Genomic DNA, 19,903 nt, shown 5'->3' with positions numbered 1-19,903 from the left:
CTCATTCCTCTATTTTCTCTTAATTTAGATGCAATTTTAGATCTATGGGAAGTTATCCTGGGAGCAAATAAGGAATTCCTCATCAATTTTCTAATCACAAAGAACTACAGATCTTTTGCCATCAGGTTAAAATAAGGGCTTCTATCCCCATTTGAGGAAGCAATTCTCCATGCAAGGGTATTTCACATTTGAAAATAGTGTCTTAGGCTACATATAAAATTTCAGTGAATGCAAATTGTCTTCCTAATATCCAGTAAAGTAAATTTTCACAATTATGGATAATACAATTTATGAATTTACTCATGATCACTTCTGCAATGCATGTTTATGGGTAAAGTGAGAGTTTCAACTTGCTTTAGAGATTATGACTACATAAACTAATTCTTTTATAAAACATGGTCGTGTGCCCTTCTCATCTGGCAATACATTTGCTATTTTCCCATCATATTGACCTGATTTGGTTCATAAATTGACTCTGCAAACCTACAAAATTCCTTCTGAATTCTTATCATTGCCAATCAGCAATCCATTAATTAGACAGGGATGATAGGATTGATAGCTCAATACAGCGGGAGGGATTAGTTTGCAAAATTCAATTTGGTTCAATATGTCTCCATATTATTTACTGATAATTGCAATTACAGTATGCTTTTGAGTAGATGGTAAATACATGTGTGGGACTATATTCAGTTCTGGAAGTTGGAGACTGATAATTCTGTTGACTGCTCTTTACTCACATACTAGCTGCTTCCTTCTACCTGTCTGTCATTACAATCAGTAGTGGGACCAAGCAGCCTAATTCCACTGCACAAGCTCTGCTATCAGCTTTGCATTTTCATCTGTATATATTTTGTAAAATAACAATCAGATATAACAATAAATGCACACGTAATGGCTATGCACAAACACCATAGCCTCTGCTATTGTTTGCTTTGCTATATTCTTTTCACAATGAGTTTTTGAGATATATGTCCTTCAAAGGGAATATATACTGTACTCTTCCCTATTTTCTCTTTCGTATCTCTTCTGCCTTGGTTCATCTCCATGTTTCACTATAAGGTCGTGAGATTTTCTAACAAAAATTCCACCTAAAACCTGCTTTTAAAAGTATAGCACAATGCATTATAATCAGTTTTACAGATTCTATCTAAACTTGTTTTAAAAACCTTTTGGTTGTATTTATAGTTCTCTTTGCCCTTCGGCAGGGAGTACGTAACTGTTTTAATATTAGATTCTGATTCTTTTGACAAGTGAAACTTCTGGTTCCCCAAATTAGAAGCTAATAGGTTCTAACTATATTTTTTATTGGAATACTGCTATCACAACCATAATTAGAACGTATCTAATATATGATGAAACACAGATTCATTTTGTACTTTTAGACATTATCAGTTCAGGTATAATCAATCTCACAATTTTTCTGCAGAAAGAGTAAATATTTAGTTTCAAAACATCTCAATACAGCATCTACATTTTTCTAGGTAAACATCCTATGTCAACTTATGAAAATATACATATGATCTCTATAACAAACATGTGGAAAGTATGCAACCACAACTTCTTTTTTCCTTTTTGCCAGGGCTCATTAAAAGATGTGAAATTTTATTTCATATTACAATTCAATATTTCATTATTTTACTTCCTATGCATTAAATCCCAAATGCATAAATCATGCAGATGCTTAAGTTTCATGATTCTTTTCCTCTAATAAACTATGATCTATTTTATTTCCTTTAAAAGTATATTTACAGTACATTTTTGTGAAATATGTTGGTAGTGTTGGGTTTTATCTAATCAAATTGCTAAAACTTACTATGTTCTGTTGCCTTTTGAAGTACCTCTAAACAATTTCTGAATTTGAATGTTTTTTTTTAATTTATACTCTGACAATCCTCTAGAAACTCAGGACAGAATACATGATATGATTAAATTTCTCATGCTGCAAATACATTTTACTTTTACAGCACTATGAAGTAGATTAGACGGACTCAAGGTAAGATATCCAAGCAGCTTCATGGCAATCTGAAGAATTCTCTAATAAGTATCCAAAAACAAATAAGATGCAAGTTCTTGGTAGTATAATATCAAAATCAAAGAATGCAAAAACGAAATAGCTACGCTGTCACAAGCTGGTAAAATTTCTGTTGATCTAAGAATTAACAAGTCACTTCTATTTTCAAAACTACAACACATAAATCTGTACTCTGGAGTTATTCGACTGCAATCCTAGGGATCTAGGAGAAGATAGACTATTTCTATTTTCCTTTTCAGAACTGGAAAATAAGTGCCAGTCTAGACTATAGTCTAGAAGGAAAAAAATCAACTTTTCCAGCTAAATTTTATATAAATTATATAGGATGCACTCTGCAACTGCTGAAGTGAACTACAGCTCACAAAAGTTTATGCCTTTTAATAAAATGTATTAGTTGGAAAAAATGCTTACTAGATTCCATTTTTTTTTAAACCTGTTCTGAATTCTCAACCTTGAAAAGTCAAAGAGTTGCACAAAATTCACAAAAGAGTTGAATTTAGGTGGGGAACATGGAGACCCAGGAGTCCAAAGCCACTCACTCAATGTAAGTAATTTGCAAGAAAATAGCAGCCAATCTTGGAGGATTTCTTTCTAAATTAAGGCAATGGCATATTACCTCCAGATTACCAATCTTCCAAGCAGTTTTTCCAAGGATTGATTTCTCCCCCCCCCCTCAATTGTAATATATCATCAGTACTTAATATTGGACAATATTTATTTTACTTAAAAGCATTTGTATCCCTGCACCATTGAACCTTGGTAACTCTATAAAATTACTATATATCTACATACTATAAACAGTATCAAGGCTATTTTACCATTCTCGCTATTTATTTGTATCTCACTATTGTTTTTATAAATAACTCGAGTTGGCGAAAATATCCAACATACTTTCCAATCCACATATCCAAGGATCATCAAATTAGAATTGAATTAACTAGATTGGTATGGTTGTTACTAATTAAATCCTCGATTCTCTCCTCGTTCCTCCTAATCCACCCAAAGCACTATAGTTTTTATCAGCATTGCCCTTTCTCTCGCGCAAGGAAACTCGGGGGTTTGTGTGCGTAGTCGGCAGAGAAAAACATGACAGAAGGCCATTGCGAAAATGCCAGAAACATCCTGATTTTTTAACGGTCGAGCTAGAGTCGGACTCGGAAAGCTTACATTTTTCCGGCTTCGACAGGAATAAAAGATAATATATTTGGACAGCCCATTTATAATGGAGAGGAAAGCCTTTCGCCGAAAATTTGAAACAGGGATATAATTGAATAAGCGAAACAAATTAACGCCCCTTTCCAGGCTTTGGGACAGGATTTTTTAAAGGCTTAAAACACGGCAACCGGAAAGCTTTCTGGTTTACAGGTAAAACACAACATTTCTAGTACGTATTGCTGAGTTATTTCATTTTTTTTAATCTTGTGGGTTAAACGGTCGAAAGAATGCAATATTTTCCTTAGGCGCCGTCAATGTTGCTCAGCAACCAGACACAAAGTATGTACTGTAAGTAACGCCTCCTCCTCAACCGCAAGGAAACCAAAGTAACGCGGAACGACAGCGCTGAACTTTTCGGCCTGCACAGGACTCCGCCCCCTTGCACATTATTAGCCTAAACAAAATTACACTCCCTTTCGCGCTTTAAATTCTGCGCTTGCGCTTTAATGCCGGCGACTTTGTTTATTTTCCTTCTCACTTGCGCCGTTCCGCCCCCGGAGTCTGTCCGCTAACCACGCATGCGCTGTAACGCCTCGCTGCGAAGCCAACGCCTGTCATATGCGCAGTACAGCGAAGCTTCATTTTTCGCGCGTGCGTACAGGCGCGTCCCTGCGCCTCTGACCCTGTTAAGCATGCGCAGTTAGTAGCCTGCGAACCCCTCACGCCTGCGCTGTAAGGTTTTCCCGTCAGTTCTGCCCCCACCCTTCCAACAGTCCGTTCGTTCTCTTGAAGCCAGTGTTGTGCGTGAGTGCTTCGTTCGCCCTCCGTGTCTCTGGCTGGCGCGCGGAAGGAAGAGAGGTGGAGCTGCACGTGCTCAGCAACCGCGGCCCCGGTTGGAAATCGAGGTTGCGGAGCGGTTGGTTCCGGCTTAGACCAGTTGGGGCTGGTTTTCTCCGCGCAAGCGCAGCCTACCCTGGTTAGAGTGCAGGGAAGGGCGATGGCGGCGGACGGGAGCCCCGGAGTGGACCTGGCTGGGATGGTGGCCGAGACGCGGGGGGAACCTCCGGGCACCTCCCTTCCTACTTCTACGACCGTTTCCTCGCCCCGAAGTGAATCGCCCCCGACAAGACCGGACCCCTCGGGCCCAGAAGCGGTTCCCGAGAGTGGCTCCGGGGCTGTGGGCAATGCGGGAGCCCGGCGGTTCCTCTGCGGCGTTGTGGAAGGTAATGGCAGAGAGGTCGGACCCGGGAGGGACCCGGGGCTGGTCACCAGAAAGGGCGCTGAAAAAGAGGAGCCGCCATTCGAACAAAGCGTTGCTTCCCCCGCCTTCCTTACTCTTCAGCTCTTTGTGTAGCAGCGCCTGACTCCGCCCTAGCAGTAAAAACTGGCGGCGGAGGAGGAGGTTTTAACTTGGCTCCTTTCTCTCCCCCCGCCCCACAGTTTCAATTGATTGCTTTCTGTGAACTTGGCCGAAGCCCGATGATTGACATGCCATCGGGCGTGAAATGAAGCCTTTAAAAGAAGAGTCACAGATTGAATTGCTTGCGAAGCGCTTTTTGTGTACAAGCTGGGGTTTCGTTTTTTGTTTTTTTTTGTTTTTTTAGAAAAAAGGTTACAGCAATATAGATCAGTTATGTTAGTGATCATATTAAACTTCTAGGTTAGTTTCCAAAGTTAATGTTGGGTGCATGGATGAAAACGCAAAATAATATAGAGGTAGGTGCGTCCTCTGAAGATTATTTGAGCTGCAAACTTTCTGGGAATATTTAGCAGATTGTTCCCACTAGGCTATAGTGTTAACTACATCTAATAAACATGGTTGATGCAGGTAGATTTGTGCTCTCCCATGATGGCCTGTGAGACCTGATATAAAATCTTAGATAATAACTGCTCATTCTCTCAGACTTTTTCTTAAGCAAAAGTGATGAATAATCTTTGTGTTTGTTTTAACCAATTGCTAAAAATACTAAGATTTTCTTATTTGAATTCTAATATGTATGTTGTATTCATATTTTGTTATCTTTGGTATTTGTTTTTTCTGTACATTGAAAGCAATGACTTTATTTTTAAAATGATAATCTCAAGGTGCTTTCATTGGATATGTGAAATACATAATTGGTATTTTAATATTAAAGGTCCATGTGATATAATTACTAGAATTACTCTTGCTTACAAAAATAGACTACTGCAGATTTAGGAAATATTTTTGGGTAGATACTGTACTATTTTCTATTCTAGAGTGAGTCTAAAACATTTAGCTAAGGATATCATTCAAATCTTGGATTGGTTTTCTTTCTACCCACATAGTAACCATATTGGTTGCAGTTACAGTTTGTTTTATTGGTTTGCGCTATAGCAGAATATTTATATCAAAACAGAGAAAAGCAGTGCTATATAAAGATGAAAAATAAGCTTGTGTTCAATTATTGTAATATGGTTAATATGGAGGAAGATGCATCTAGGTTAATAGCTTTGTGCAATATTCAGGAATAATAGAATTTGGATGATTAGCAGATATTTCCAGATGTGCAGTTAATATTACACCAATCCCAGTATATTTCAAACCATATTGAAAATACTATTAACAATTGAAACTTTAATATAGTATGTGTTTATTCAATTGCAAATGTGCTAAAGCATAGGTAAACTGGAATACAATGCATAGATTTAATCCCTCCCCTTGCTTTTTTTTAGAATAAGAAACTTTTGATAAAAATGACAAGATATATGGTTTTGACAACCTGAAAGAAACATAACAGCCTCCCATGCTAGCAATTGTTGAAATGTTTGTGCTTATAACTATAGGAACTTAAAAGATTTCAATCTATTTTAATATAATATTTCTGTAATACAAGTAGCATTTATTCTGAATTATGCTAGGATTTTATGAACAGAATGAAGAAAAAATACAGAATAGATTTACAATGGCCATTAAAAAAAGATGGTAAATAATAAAAACACATTTTTTTTGTTGGTGAAGTGATGTATATATAAATAGCTGCTCCTCCCAGTTTTGGGAGATGGAGTTGTCTCTAGCTATTTGGATTGAGCACCTTATGGTGATTGTGATTCTATTTTGAATATTCACATTTTTGAGATTAGCCATCGCCGGAGGGGGGGAGCTGCGCGGAAGCACAGGAGCAAGTGAGGCGAGGAGGAAGAATCCCCCGCTACTACACCACCTCCGCCCCCTCCCCGAGTCAGCCGTCCCCTCAGTGAACGCCTCCGCCTCTTTCTCTTTTCTCGCCTCAGTTGGCTCGCCTGGAAGCGAGGCGAGGAGGGGGCGGACCATGCGCTGGAAGCGGAGCCCTTGGAGGCCCTGGTGGCTTCCCCGCCGGTCGTTGCTGGCCGCTCTATTCTTTTTCTCGCTGTCCTCCTCGGCTCAGTCGTCTCCGAGTTGCCCAGGGAGGGGCGGCGCGCCCGGGACGGAGACGGCGCTTCCCCGCCCGGCCTTGGCTTGTGAGAAGGAACGGCGGGAGAAGTAGAGAGAGAGAGAGAGAACGTCGGGCAGCCGAGGGCGGGGGGGGGTCTTTTGAGGGGAGATGGGGGGTGCGCCGCCTGAGGTGGTGAGGGGCAGTCGCCAGATTCAGACAGCCGCTGCCGCTATTGCAGCGCACCGTGGAAAAGCGGCGGTCTTGCCCACCCCTTCCCTGCCTCCCGCCCGCTCCAGTTGCCGCAGCCAGGGGTGGGGGCTCGGTGCCTGAAGTCTCTTGCAAAATTTCGCCAATGGGCATCGGTGAAGCGCGCTCTTTCTCTTCCTCACAAAACACATTTCCTTTCCCCCCACGCGTAGTTATTGGCGATATGGACTCTTGGACTCTTACCCAGCCAGATCAGTATCAAACATTTCCCTGACCTCAGCAGAAGCGAGGTTTTTTCTTCTCCTTTCTCTCCTTAATACTGTATTCTTTTTACATTGCTATCCTCTGGCTTATTTAATTTTGCCCTTGCTCTTTTTATCTTTGACCTTGATTAATTCAGCTGTTTATTCCTTAAAATCTACATACAAAATGGAAGGTGGGATATGATTCAGGTGTTGAATTGGGAAGGTGGATTTAAAACAACGCCCCCCCCCCACCCCTGTGCGCACTCAGCGGGCCACGGTAAAATTATCAAAGGCTGACTGGTCCGTGGCGATAAAAAGGTTGGGGACCACTGGTCTAATGGATCCAGTCAGGACAAAATACATACCCGGAGAAGCATAATCTGTGGTTTTGGAATCATGGAGAAGATACTCTTCCACTTTCACCTTAGAGGACCCTGACAATGCTAGAGGCTTCCATTTTTAATGGATGTTTGCTGGACAACTTAGTATCAAAACAAGATCAGAACAAGAGAGGTAATCTCTGAGAGTTACATCAAGACTTGTAACAATGTTAACATTTTGATTCATTCTTTCTAGCCTAGTAGCCACATGGAGGTCTGTGGTAGAAGATGTGGCTATGGTAACTAATGCCAATGTCATTAGAACAGGTTTTCAGATAGACATTGTTTCAAAACCTTATTAATTTTTATTCATTGGGACAAATCCTAGTGAATAATTTTTATACAGGAAAGGTTGGAGGATGTTCTTATGTAATCATAATAATTTATATAGATTAATTCTCCAGTGCCTTTTAAATTATTAAACCTTACTATTAGTGTATTCCTGAAGTGTATGTGCAATTTTGCAATAATGTTGGCTCAGGCTACTGTTGGAAGATCAGGTGGCAGCTGTATATTCCTTAATATACCTTAAGTGTTTATTTTTGTTATATAGGGCTTCCCTGAAGTGTTTAAAAAGTACTGTACAGGTAATACAAAATATGGCAGTTATATTGTTGACTGATATGTGTTTTACAGGATGTGTAATAACAGTTTTGAATTAGCCTTAATCAAGGTTGCCTTTGAGCTCAATTCATTTATAGAGCTCTAAACTGCTTAGGGCAAAACTTAACCTTTTTAAATGAATCTTCCCATAATTTCTTGAGTGTTATTGTTTATTTATTTATTTTAAAATGATAAGCATCTTCAATTTGCCTTTATCTGCCTAAGATAAAATTACTGTGTTTTTTGGAGTATAAGACCCATCAGAGTATAATACACACCAAGGTTTTAAAGAGGCAAATTAAAAAAAAATGTAGGTAGGTAGATAGAGAGGGAGAGAAAGAGAGAGAAATACAGTAGGTAGGTAGGGAGAGAGAGAGAGTAGGTAAGTAGATGTTTCCAGGTGTATTTATCCATGTGCTGGAAAAGGAAATTGCTGACAACCTGCAGCACCTAAGACTTGTTTCTGCTCGCACAGCACTTGATCAATGTAATTCTCATCAATCAGTTAAAGAGCTTTCCAAAAGGAAAAAAAAAATCTTTTTGCACTCTGAAACCCAAAACGGCCTGTTTTTCACGAAAATGGGCCCCTTTTTTCAAATAAAAGGCATGAATAGCCTTGGGGGGGAGCTTGTTGGGTGCTCGGGGGGATGAGCAAAAAACGGCCCATTTTTCATGAAAATGGGCCCGTTTTTTGTCAAAAAAAATTGCATGCATAGCCTTATGGAGGCTTATAGAGTGCTGCTGGGGTCTGGGGGGGACGATGACAAAAAAGGCACATTTGTTTGCTCATTTCTGCCCTCCCCAGCCCCCAGAAGCTGTCTGAAAGCCTCCATAAAGGTATGCAGAGCCATTTTTGTGAAGGGGCAGGGCTTTGGGAGGCAAAAAAAATGCTGTATTCAATGTATAAGACGCACCCAGATTTTCAGCCTCCTTTTTGAGGAAAAAAGGTGCCTCTTATACGCTGAAAAATACAGTAATCAAAAAAAGCTGGGTGACTATGGGCCAGTCACACATTCTCAGCCCAACTCATCTCATAGAGTTGTTGCGGGGGAAATAGGAGGAGCAAGGAGCATTATCTATGCTGCTTTGAGTTACTTATATGGTAATAAAGGGAGGATAAAAATCTAATAAATAAAAAAACTAAAAAGTGACAATTCGGCAATCTAATAAAACACCCAAATACAGATGAATCATTTACCTTTTTTCAAAAAATAAAATGATAGAATCTTTTAGATTTTAGTTTAATACATTACTAAAACAGGGTGCTATTGCTACAGAAAATATTTATCTCACCCATCTTAAGTACTTTATAGTATGGGTTTGTGAGAAGGAATACTCTCATGAATCTTAAACTATTGGTAAGTAATATGGATGAAGCAGTGTTTCAAATAACAGTTCAAAAAAACTTCAGTAATAATTACACTTTTGACAAATAATTCACATGACACAGTAAAAAAAACAATTATGTGGCCCTGATCAAATTAAGAGAAGTTTTGCGGTCATACAGCATATTAAAATGTTCTTGCCAGATATGCTTGGGTAACTGAGGTTAAGATCAAACATCTTCAAATAAAGTACTTGTTTAGCATAGAGTTATAAGAAGGGCAAATAATTTTTGGCTGCTAGTATAATCTAAACCATTTTAAGTAGCATTTAATCCAGGAAAATTCCTAAATTCCAGTATTGTTCTTCAAAGTAGTACACTCCCATCTGCTGTTACAACTGTTTATATAAAATATGTTTCAACTATTTCTCACAGGTGCAGAAATTAGCTAGGCAAAGCAAGATTATAAATTCTATTTCATATGAATATTATGAAAACAAGCATTTGCTCAAAGCTTTCTGTTGTGGAGGTTGATTATTTCAAAATCATTGTAATACCTAAATTTATACCTTCAATATTTCTTACAGGTTTTTATGGAAGACCTTGGGTTATGGAACAGAGAAAGGAGCTTTTTAGAAGGTATATGACATCGTGCTTGTTCTGCAGTTTTATGCTATGTAATTATTTTGTCCAAAAATGCAATTAAATCATAGATTTAGAGAATCAAATAATAAACAAAATTCTGTAATTCTTGTCTTTGCTAATTTGTAAAAGATTTATAAATGGATGTCACTTTATGATTAATAAATCTATTACTTGTGGTTTAAAAGCATAAAACTGCTTTTACTTTTTCTTCCCTTATTTTTTTTTTTAAAAGCAGGTTCAAGCAAATAAAGTTCAAGCAATAGTGTACCTTATGCTTCAAAATTGTATTTCACATTCCAATGGATTACATTGGTTTCAAGTGATATGGAGAAATTGGGGCAATGCTGTTGATGTTAGGGACATAGAGCCGAGGTGGCGCAGTGGTTAGAGTGCAGTACTGCAGGCCACTTCAGCTGACTGCTATCTGCAGTTCAGCGGTTCTAATCTCACCGGCTCAAGGTTGACTCAGCCTTCCATCCTTCCGAGGTGGGTAAAATGAGGACCCAGACTGTGGGGGCAATATGGTGACTCTGTAAACCGCTTAAAGGATGTCCCATCCTTCACTAATGTGATACATATTTTTTCATTGCCTCCAACCACAATAAATACCCTTCTTGGGAGTATTCTGCTGAAATAAAATTTAATTCAGCTACGATTCTTATTTTTGGCAACTCAAGACTTTACCATAATAAGCTTAATCAAGATAAGATCAGATCATAATGCTAAATTGGTAATAATGCAAATCATCAGTATGCTAAATTGGTTATAGAAATGTCTGTTAGGAACAGAGTTCTCTCTTTGCAATATTAAGTATGTGGGTTGGTAATGCTGCCAGATTGGAATGACTCAATAATATGAAATACGAATAATATCAGTAATCTGAAGTGATATCTATTGTCCAGAATGATTTATTCAGCTCCAATTTATAAACTGTCTACATATTCTTGACTGCTATTAATCACATTGTTCTAGCTTTTAAATAAGTCACTGTACCGTAATATTCAGTGAGGGTTCCTTTACTGAAATTTTCATCCTATTTCAAAGAGCTGGTTGTTGGTTTTTAAAGTTATGAATAGTCTGGGACATTATATCAAGCAATCTACTGGAACTTTCTGATTTTTTCTTAGTATTTTTAGTATCTTAGTATTCTATATTACATTTTGTTGATATAGGGTTTTTTTTCTGTTGCATCTATGATACTATGAAATCTGTTTCCACAATGTTTATTCAGCTCCTGGCCTTGAAACAATTTGGGAAACAATTATTTTTTTCCTTTGAAAAATAGTAATGATTTGACCTTTCTATGCCGTGACCTGAAGAGGGCTGTGCACAGGAAATGCACTCATAATCTGACAGATTTGGAGAATTTGTGCAAGGAAGAGTAGACAAAGATTCCTAAGGCAAGATAGGTTCCTACCCCAAAAAACTGAAGGCTGTCATAAAATAAAAAGGTGCTTCAATGAAGTATTACCGTATTTTTCACACTATAAAACACCCCGGGCCATAAGAAGCACATTAGCTTTGGAGGAGGAAAACAAGAAAAAAAAGCTGCCTCTGCCTCCCAGCATCCATCCGGAATTCATCTGGCTAGCAAACACTTTGCAGCAAACAGCCTGCCTCCTCCGTGTACGCTGCCTCTATTGGGGAACGCTGGAGCCTTCACTGCTGAGGAGCTGATTGGCGGTTGGATCAGCCTCCCAGTATATTGTTGATCAGTTGTTCTAGGCAGCGGGGATCATCGGCGGCGATGATCCAACCGCCAATCAGCTGCTTGGTAGCAAAAACTCCAGTGTTCCCCGGTGGTGGCAAATAGCAGCAGTGGTGACAGGCAGTGGCAACAAATACCGCTGCTGCACCAATCTCCCTCCCCTTGGCATAATATTCACTATATTAGATGCACAGACATTTCCACTCACTTTTTTGGGAGGGGGGGGAGTGCGTCATAGTGCAAAAAATATGGTAGTTGGATGCAACACATTGTAAGATTTTTATTTTTTCCTCTAAAAGATTTCAGTTTGATTTTCAATTGAATTGTTCGATTTATATGTTTTATTAAAGGTGGAAAAAATTCTGAAGTAATTTATCGATGTAATTTTTTTAAATCTCAAAAATCTGGTATTAACAAGGGTGTGTTTACTTTTATATCCATTGTATAGTATTGTATAAATAGTATTACAACTGGTAATTACAACATAGTTGAAGAGCAGTTCCATTCTCATCTTTATACTTTTTATAAAATCTTTTAACCTTATAGACTTCAGAAATGGGGACTAAATACTTACCTATATGCTCCAAAAGATGACTACAAGCACCGTATGTTTTGGCGAGAAATGTATTCCGTAGAGGAAGCTGGTAATTAACCTCTTTGTATTTTTAAAAGTTATTCAGTAAGAAGTGATAATGAAAGAACAGTGTTATCTTAGCATAAATGAACATTATTTATAGGTAGTCCTCAACATTCAATAACAATTTTCACTGGGATTATCAATACTGACCAATGGGATCGCAAAATGTGATGTCATGTAACTGTGCAGCTTAAGGATGGCAATTCTGGCAGTCCCAGTTGCCATTTTAAATGAAAAGTATGCATGTTTTCAAATGGCCTCATGTGACCACAATTTCCAATTTCCTGCATGCTGTTTTAAGCTGACCCTGCTTGTGGGAAAGCAGCGGGGAATGTTAAAAATGCAGTTGCATGACTGCTAGGATGCTAGCTGCAATGGCTGAAACATCAAGGATCAGTTGTAAGTACCACTTCAGCATCAGCATAACTTTGGTCACTGAAGAATTGATTGTAAGCTGAGACTTACCTGTATTTCATTATTCATTCTCCCATCCCTTTGTTCAGTTCTCATTCTGGCACTTGTCAGGTTTACAGGGTTTTTTGTATTATATATCAACAGATGTGTTGCTATAATACCAGGAAAGAAAAACCATATGTAACCATGTCAACTTTGTAATGTCTTTCAAATGGAAAAAGGCGAAGAGCACAATGCTGTGGAGCCTGTGCTTCTAGCTGACATCTTTTCTGGCTCTGAAAGCCCAAAGCAGATGTAACATTAATATAACACATCTTCTTAATGTGTTTCCAAAATACGCATGCTATAATCCGTGCCTAATTTGAATATAAATTTATGTGCGTCTGCAATCAACCAAAACTACACAAATGTACTCTGACATGTTCTGTCATACAAACATATAGCTGGGCATCTCGGCGTACAACTTACCAAAAGAACCGATCAGGGAAAAATAAAGGTTTACAGATAGTATTTGTTTAGTAATCATAGTTGGGACCCACAGCTCTGTCTTTAAGTGAAACAGTTAAGTAGGAAATCATGTGACCGTTTCCTACAGTATTTCCCCTCTCTCTTTAGAATGTTTTCCCCAGCTCACAGCTGCTATCTGTAACTGACAAGACTATAGTAATCAGTTTTCACGCTTTTGTTTGCCTCTTAACAATTTTACTTCAGCTTCTTATTTCTCTACATTCCTGCTCTTTGGAATGATCACCCTTGTAATCTTTACTGTGCCTGACCCATGAACACCACCACCCAAGCAGAGAGATTGGAGAGGAAGAGATTACAATAGAATAAGCCGGTACACAAAGGGAAATACATTGGGCTGTATATGTAGTGGGCTTATGGCTCTAAGTGTGCTCAGGGCTATTGGGACCATTGCGTTCATTTTGATGTGTGTTCCCCAATGTGTGCCTGCTTATTGCAATCCCTTCCTCTCCAATCTATCTGCTGTTTTAAAAGGGAGGGGGGATTCATGTACAGGACAGAACATACTGACAAGTGGCAGTCACATGAGTAAAAGTGCTGCAAAGATTATAAATGCAGGTATTGGTCATAAAGTTATTTTTTTAGCATCAGAATAACTGTGAAAGGTTGCTGCATGAGGCAGTCTGTTAATACACTACCTGGGTTAAATGGCTGCAAACACTCCACCATTCCATTAATACAGTGATGGCAAACCTTTTGGGCTTGCATGTCAAAACTTAAGTAAATGTCTGACTTCACTTTGCTGGTGTGTCATTCCATCCCCCAAACAAAAGAGAAGCAATTCTACCCATGTGTTAGAACACCAAGATCTGCTCTGCACCTCTTGTTTTCAGGTGATGTTCTCGTTCTGTTGACAGTCTCTTATGGCCTACTCATGGCAGCTTCAGGTTGCATGGGGCCTTTGTTCTTGAAGCAGCTGTGGAGAATGGTTTCCTGTGGCCTTTGCAACCTCCAAAAATAGTGGAAAAGCATGCCCTGTTCTCCCTGTTTGATTTTTCAGAGGCACCAGAGTTCACACAAAAGCACGTTCACCCATTCTTATGCAATCTCTGCAGCCTCCAAAAATATTGTGAGCATGAGATGTGCTTTCAAAAATAGTTGTTGTCAGGTGTTCGTAAACACTGGTGTGCCACCCAAAATATTGTGATGTGTGTCCTTGACATGCGTGTCATGGATTCACTATCAGTGTACTAGTACAATATATTGAGAAAGTGAAAAAAGACAGTAGCAAAATCAGTTGACTTCAAATTAGCTAATTAAGCAATCACAGTCTAATGGAATATAGAAAAATCAAGATACTGAAACTCATTGACATACCAGTTCAATTATTAAATTTACCAACAGATCAAAGGGACCTGAATGAGACCCCTCCTTTATGTTAATACAACCAATCTATAGCATAATCAAAAAAGAACAGATAGAAAACCAAATAACCTAAACAACCACACATTTGATGGAATCATTTTAGTACAAGAAGCAAATACCTAACTATATTTTTTGGATATTGCAATCTTACACGGAAAATGACCCAAATACAACAAGACCAGCATACCTATACCCGTGAAAATCTACGAAAACATATTATATGTGTTTGTGTGTGTGTGTGTGCGCGCCCAAAGTCCAAGAAAAGTTACCCATATAAACCAAATGTAATAGTTAAATTCACCTGCACATTAAAAAAAAACTTGCATCAAAATCATATGAGCCACGGTGGCGCAGTGGTTAGAGTGCAGTACTGCAGGTTACTTCTGGCTGACTGCAATTTGGCAGTTTAAATCTCACCAGGTTCAAGGTTGACTCAGCATTCCATCCTTCCGAGGTCGGTAAAATGAAGACCCTAATTGTTGGGACCAATAAACTTACTGTAAACAGGTTAGGGAGGGCTGTAAAACGCTATATAAGACTAAATGCTACTGCTAAATGGGTTATAATATATTGCAATACAAAATAACTACAACATAGAATTACTTACTTGCCAAACTTCCTTCAACGCAACTGATACCCACGCAACTTCATCAGAAAGTTGTTTACCTAATTGAATGTAACCCAGAAATCATAATTCATCAAAAGGATCGTCCTCCCTTACATCAAAGGTGTTTCAGTATTACAATAGGCTTCTCCAGCCATTTGTAATAACTAGCTTAATATTCTTTGCAAACCCCAATATATTTCTTAATCACTTTTAAAATATATAAAAATAAAACCAGTTATCTACAATTCATAGTAATATATTCAACATGACGTATATAATATATTTAAATGCACTATATGCTATGTATATATATATTATCACAATATATTTAATTTGATGAAATAAATTAACATGGTCAATTATTGTTAAAATAATTGGTTTGTATTTCTAGAACAGCTCATGACTCTGATTGCAGCAGCTCAAGAATATGAGATAGAATTTATTTATGCCATTTCTCCTGGTCTTGATATTACTTTCTCAAACCCTAAAGAAGTATCTACATTGAAACGCAAGCTAGATCAGGTATTGACCATTTGTGCATATTATGTTGTTTAAAATGTTAATGATATCATAATTAAAGTGTAATTATAACTATTCATAGGAAGCATTGTTTGAAATACTGGGCACTATTTTGCTAACTTGCAATATGGATTATTGGTTGCAGCTTAGGCCTATTGTTGCAGCAATGGAAATTTGACATGAATGAAATAATTAGAACAATTGTAGTTATTTTTATAGCGAACAGGCTTGAAATTTATTGTATATACTTATTAAATACTATCAAGCAATATTCTGTTTTTCTTTTCTTCCTTTATTCTTCCTGTGTAAACCTATGTGCAATTGAAATGGGGGTGGGGGGAGTCTTGGCTAGGGAGTGAGGTTATTTTTAACCTAAACTATAGAGGTAAAAATAAAATAAATTACCATTGGAATAGGTTTGCTAATTCTTACTTTCAGTGCTCAGAATTTTGTCTTTCTTTTAGGTTTCTCAGTTTGGTTGCAAATGTTTTGCATTATTGTTTGATGACATTGATCACAATATGTGTGCAGCAGATAAAGAAGTGTTCAGCTCCTTTGCCCATGCTCAGATTTCAATCACCAATGAAATCTATCAGTATCTAGGAGAACCAGAAACATTCCTCTTCTGCCCCACAGGTAAGCTGCTAAGTCAAATTCTGAATCATAGGAAAGGCAACTCCCTTTTAGGATGGTGCATCAAGTAGAGGTCCACCTGAACTCTCTGACCAGTTTGCACGATCCCTTGCTGATAGTTATTCAGGTGGGCAATCTCTTGATTCTTCATGGACAGATTCTGTGGTGATGAAGCACCTTGACATGTTACTTGGAAGTCATGTTAGCCTACGGACTCACAGAAAGTGAAGATGGTGCTCTCTGATACATACTCAACCACTTGTTGCTTGGATTCCCTTCCTGATTCCTTGAGGGGTCATGTACATAGATTATTTATAGCTCATTTCAGAGCAATGTTATCTGCAACCAATGCTTGGTTGATTGTTATTGTGCATCTCTGAGAATCTTGTAATTGCAGTTTGTAGAAATATGATACATGATATATAAATAAATAAAAATAGAATAGCCAATTATTCTGTTGTATTTAATCATTTTATCTTTTTTTGTAGACATTTATGTTGTTGCTAGATGACTACTTTATAATATCACAGCCTTTGTCTCTACATCTTTGATTAATATTAGAAACATACACTGTTGTGAGATTGACATCTCCCCCAACATTGAATCCCCAAATTGGGGGGGGGGGGGATCTTTTCTCTATTCACTCCAGTAACTATATTCATCAACTGATCTTTTGGAAGACATTGAAAACAATGTTTACAAAGAGCAGATAATCTTTAATGCTATCAAAGTTGTTACTCTGGAAGGGCTTTTATTATAATTTATATGAAAGGCTAGTTATCCACGAAGGATGGAGCAGAAAACAGGCATATTAAGACTCCTACATCTTGGAAAGTAGCCTGTCTTGACTCAGCTTTGCATTCTGATAAAAAGGAGAGGCCTTCTTTCTTCTCACCTTCATTTCAGTCAACAGGCAATAGGAAATAAAAAGGAGCAGAAGATGAAGCAGCTTTCTCAGTCTCTAAAGTAGATGGTAATACTGTTTGTTTTCTCTCTTTACTCTCTCCCCTTCTAGCCTGGATGGCTCCTCTTCCTTATCTTTTTGCTGTACTGAGTTGGTGTTCGTTTTCTGCTAGAGATCCTATATGAAATCACAATATCTATTTCTATAGTAGAAGAGGCACAAGAAGAGCTTCTTCAGTTGTGACATGATAGAAAGGATCCATCCAATAGGCCATAGAGTTGCCTTTAGCCATCCTTTGGAAGTTCTACAAAGCTGTAGACTGATATGAGGCATAGCTGCAGTGGTATGTTGGTTGAAGCCTGAACATCATTAATTCCAGTAGCCTATTCAATGTATACCATTGTCCCTTCTTAGGGAATAATAAGTGATTCCCCTGCCCCCGAAAGAGATCTAAGTCCACCCCTACCCCAACCCCTGAAATCCATTGGTGCTTATCTGGTGCCAATTTGCCTTGACAGTAGCATGGAATAAACTTGCAATGCTTTTGATCTCTGTACTGGCTTCTGATTTGAGGGTGGGTGAGATCATTCGGAGGCACGGAATAAAATACCATCAATACGCGGACGATACACAGTTGTATCTATCCGCCCCGTGCCAACTCAATGAAGCGGTGGACGTGATGAACCGGGGTCTTGAGGCTGTTAGGGACTGGATGAGAGCTAACAAACTGGTACTCAACCCAGACAAGACCGAGTGGCTGTTGTGTTTTCCTCCCAACAATTTGGCCAACGTTCCACCACTCAGGCTGGGGGGTCAAAATTTATACCCTTCAGACAGGGTCCGCAACTTGGGAGTCCTCCTGGACCCACAGCTGACTTTTGACCATCATTTGTCAGCTGTGACCAGGGGGGCATTTGCCCAGGTTTGCCTGGTACGCCAGTTGCGGCCCTACCTGAATCGGGAGGCCCTCACAACAGTCACTCGAGCCCTTGTGATCTCTAGGCTGGAATACTGCAATGTGCTCTACATGGGGCTGCCCTTGAAGAGCATCCGGCGACTTCAGCTAGTCCAGAATGCGGCCGCGCGAGTGATCGTGGGTGCACCACGGTTCGCCCACATAACACCGATCCTCCGTGAGCTGCGCTGGCTACCTGTTGATCTTTGGGTGCGCTTCAAGGTGCTACTTACCATTCATAAAGCCCTCCATGGTAGTGGATCTGACTATTTGAGAGACCACCTTCTGCCAATTACCTCCCTGCGTCCCATCAGATCGCATAGAGTAGGCCTCCTCCGAATTCCATCCGCCAGTCAGTGCCGACTGGCGACTACGCGGAGGAGAGCCTTCTCAGTTGCAGCTCCGACGCTTTGGAACGATCTCCCCGTGGAGATTCGCACCCTCACCACCGTCCAGACCTTCCGCACAGCCCTCAAGATCTGGCTATCCCGTCAGGCCTGGGGATAAGACCTGAACCTCCCGAAATTCCCACCCGAATGCTGAATGAATGTTGTGTTTTACTGGTTTATTTTTTTATTCACATTTTTCTTTTTTTCCTTGTGTTCTGTCTTGCACTCCCTCCCTATTAATTGTAAGCCGCCCTGAGTCCCCTCAGGGAAAAGAGCGGCCTATAAATGTCAAATAAATGACTAAAAATAAATAAATGATTTCTTGCACCTGACAATGTTTCAGAGTTTGGATCTTTTGATGCTCCTCTTTATTATCTACATGAAACCACTGGTTAAGGTCATTTGCCAGCACAGGGTATGCTCCCATCAGTATGTTGATGATACCCAGTTATACCTCTCAATTTCTAGCTGGGCAAGTGATGCTATTTCATTTCTGATACAATGGTGGAGAGTTTGGATAGGAACCAGCCAGCTCCAATTCAATCCTAGCAAGACAGTCTGGGGGGCGGGGGGGGGGCACACCAAGATCTGGTGATGTGTTATTTCTGACTTTTTCACTGCATAATTCATTGGATTTTAACAAATTTACAAAAAAATAGAGAAGATAAAGTAACTGGACATATATTTTTAATTTTTAAATTCCCTTTCAGCCTATAAAGTTACAGAGGTAAAACATCTTTCACTATGCTATACCATATTTATTACAGTAACAAAATTAATACAGCTGTTAATTATAAAATTGGGTATATGCTTTACATTGCTTGTTCTAGGAATAGTTTTTCACGTCTTCATATGTTTCTTAGAATTCAGAAAAAACTTGCAAGTTTGAAAGCTTAAAATATTTTTTTCTTGAAATATTTATTGTTTTCATGTTTCTGGAACAATTGACAAAACTATCAAGTTATAATTTAGATATTTATAAATTATCTAAATTTATATCTACTATGAAAAGATCCAAAAATGTGGAGTAAGTGAACATGTTTCTTGTTTGCAAGGATCCTTTTGTGCATGGAATATTTTGTATATCCTATTTTTAACACTGAAAGCTCACTTTACTTAAAAAATTCTGAGAATAAACTTCTAGAATCTCTAAAATAATAGCCAGAATGTCTATTCTGTTCTTGGAGTTGTTCTCAATTCATTCAAAATACAATATTGATGCTTATTTTTTTGTCTGTATATTATTTTTATTTGTTTATTTATTAAAGTTATATGCTGTTTA

General features: G+C 38.7%; 1 protein-coding gene across 1 annotated transcript in view; it reads left to right on the top strand.

Annotated features, from left to right (window-relative positions):
- Positions 1-3,921: 3,921 nt before the first annotated feature.
- The window catches only part of OGA (O-GlcNAcase), a 38,799-nt gene continuing 22,817 nt past the window's right edge, over positions 3,922-19,903 (top strand). Inside the window, exons 1-5 of the mRNA XM_032225714.1 lie at positions 3,922-4,410; positions 9,908-9,959; positions 12,220-12,317; positions 15,613-15,743; positions 16,205-16,376. Of these exons, the coding sequence (XP_032081605.1) occupies positions 4,185-4,410; positions 9,908-9,959; positions 12,220-12,317; positions 15,613-15,743; positions 16,205-16,376 (679 nt within the window). The 5' untranslated portion in view covers positions 3,922-4,184. The remainder of the gene's footprint in view (positions 4,411-9,907; positions 9,960-12,219; positions 12,318-15,612; positions 15,744-16,204; positions 16,377-19,903) is intronic.

Source organism: Thamnophis elegans, chromosome 10, assembly GCF_009769535.1.
Source record: "Thamnophis elegans isolate rThaEle1 chromosome 10, rThaEle1.pri, whole genome shotgun sequence".
Classification (NCBI taxonomy): Eukaryota; Metazoa; Chordata; class Lepidosauria; order Squamata; family Colubridae; genus Thamnophis; species Thamnophis elegans.
The sequence above is the reverse complement of the archived record's forward strand: the minus strand, read 5'-3'. Positions and strand labels throughout refer to the sequence as shown.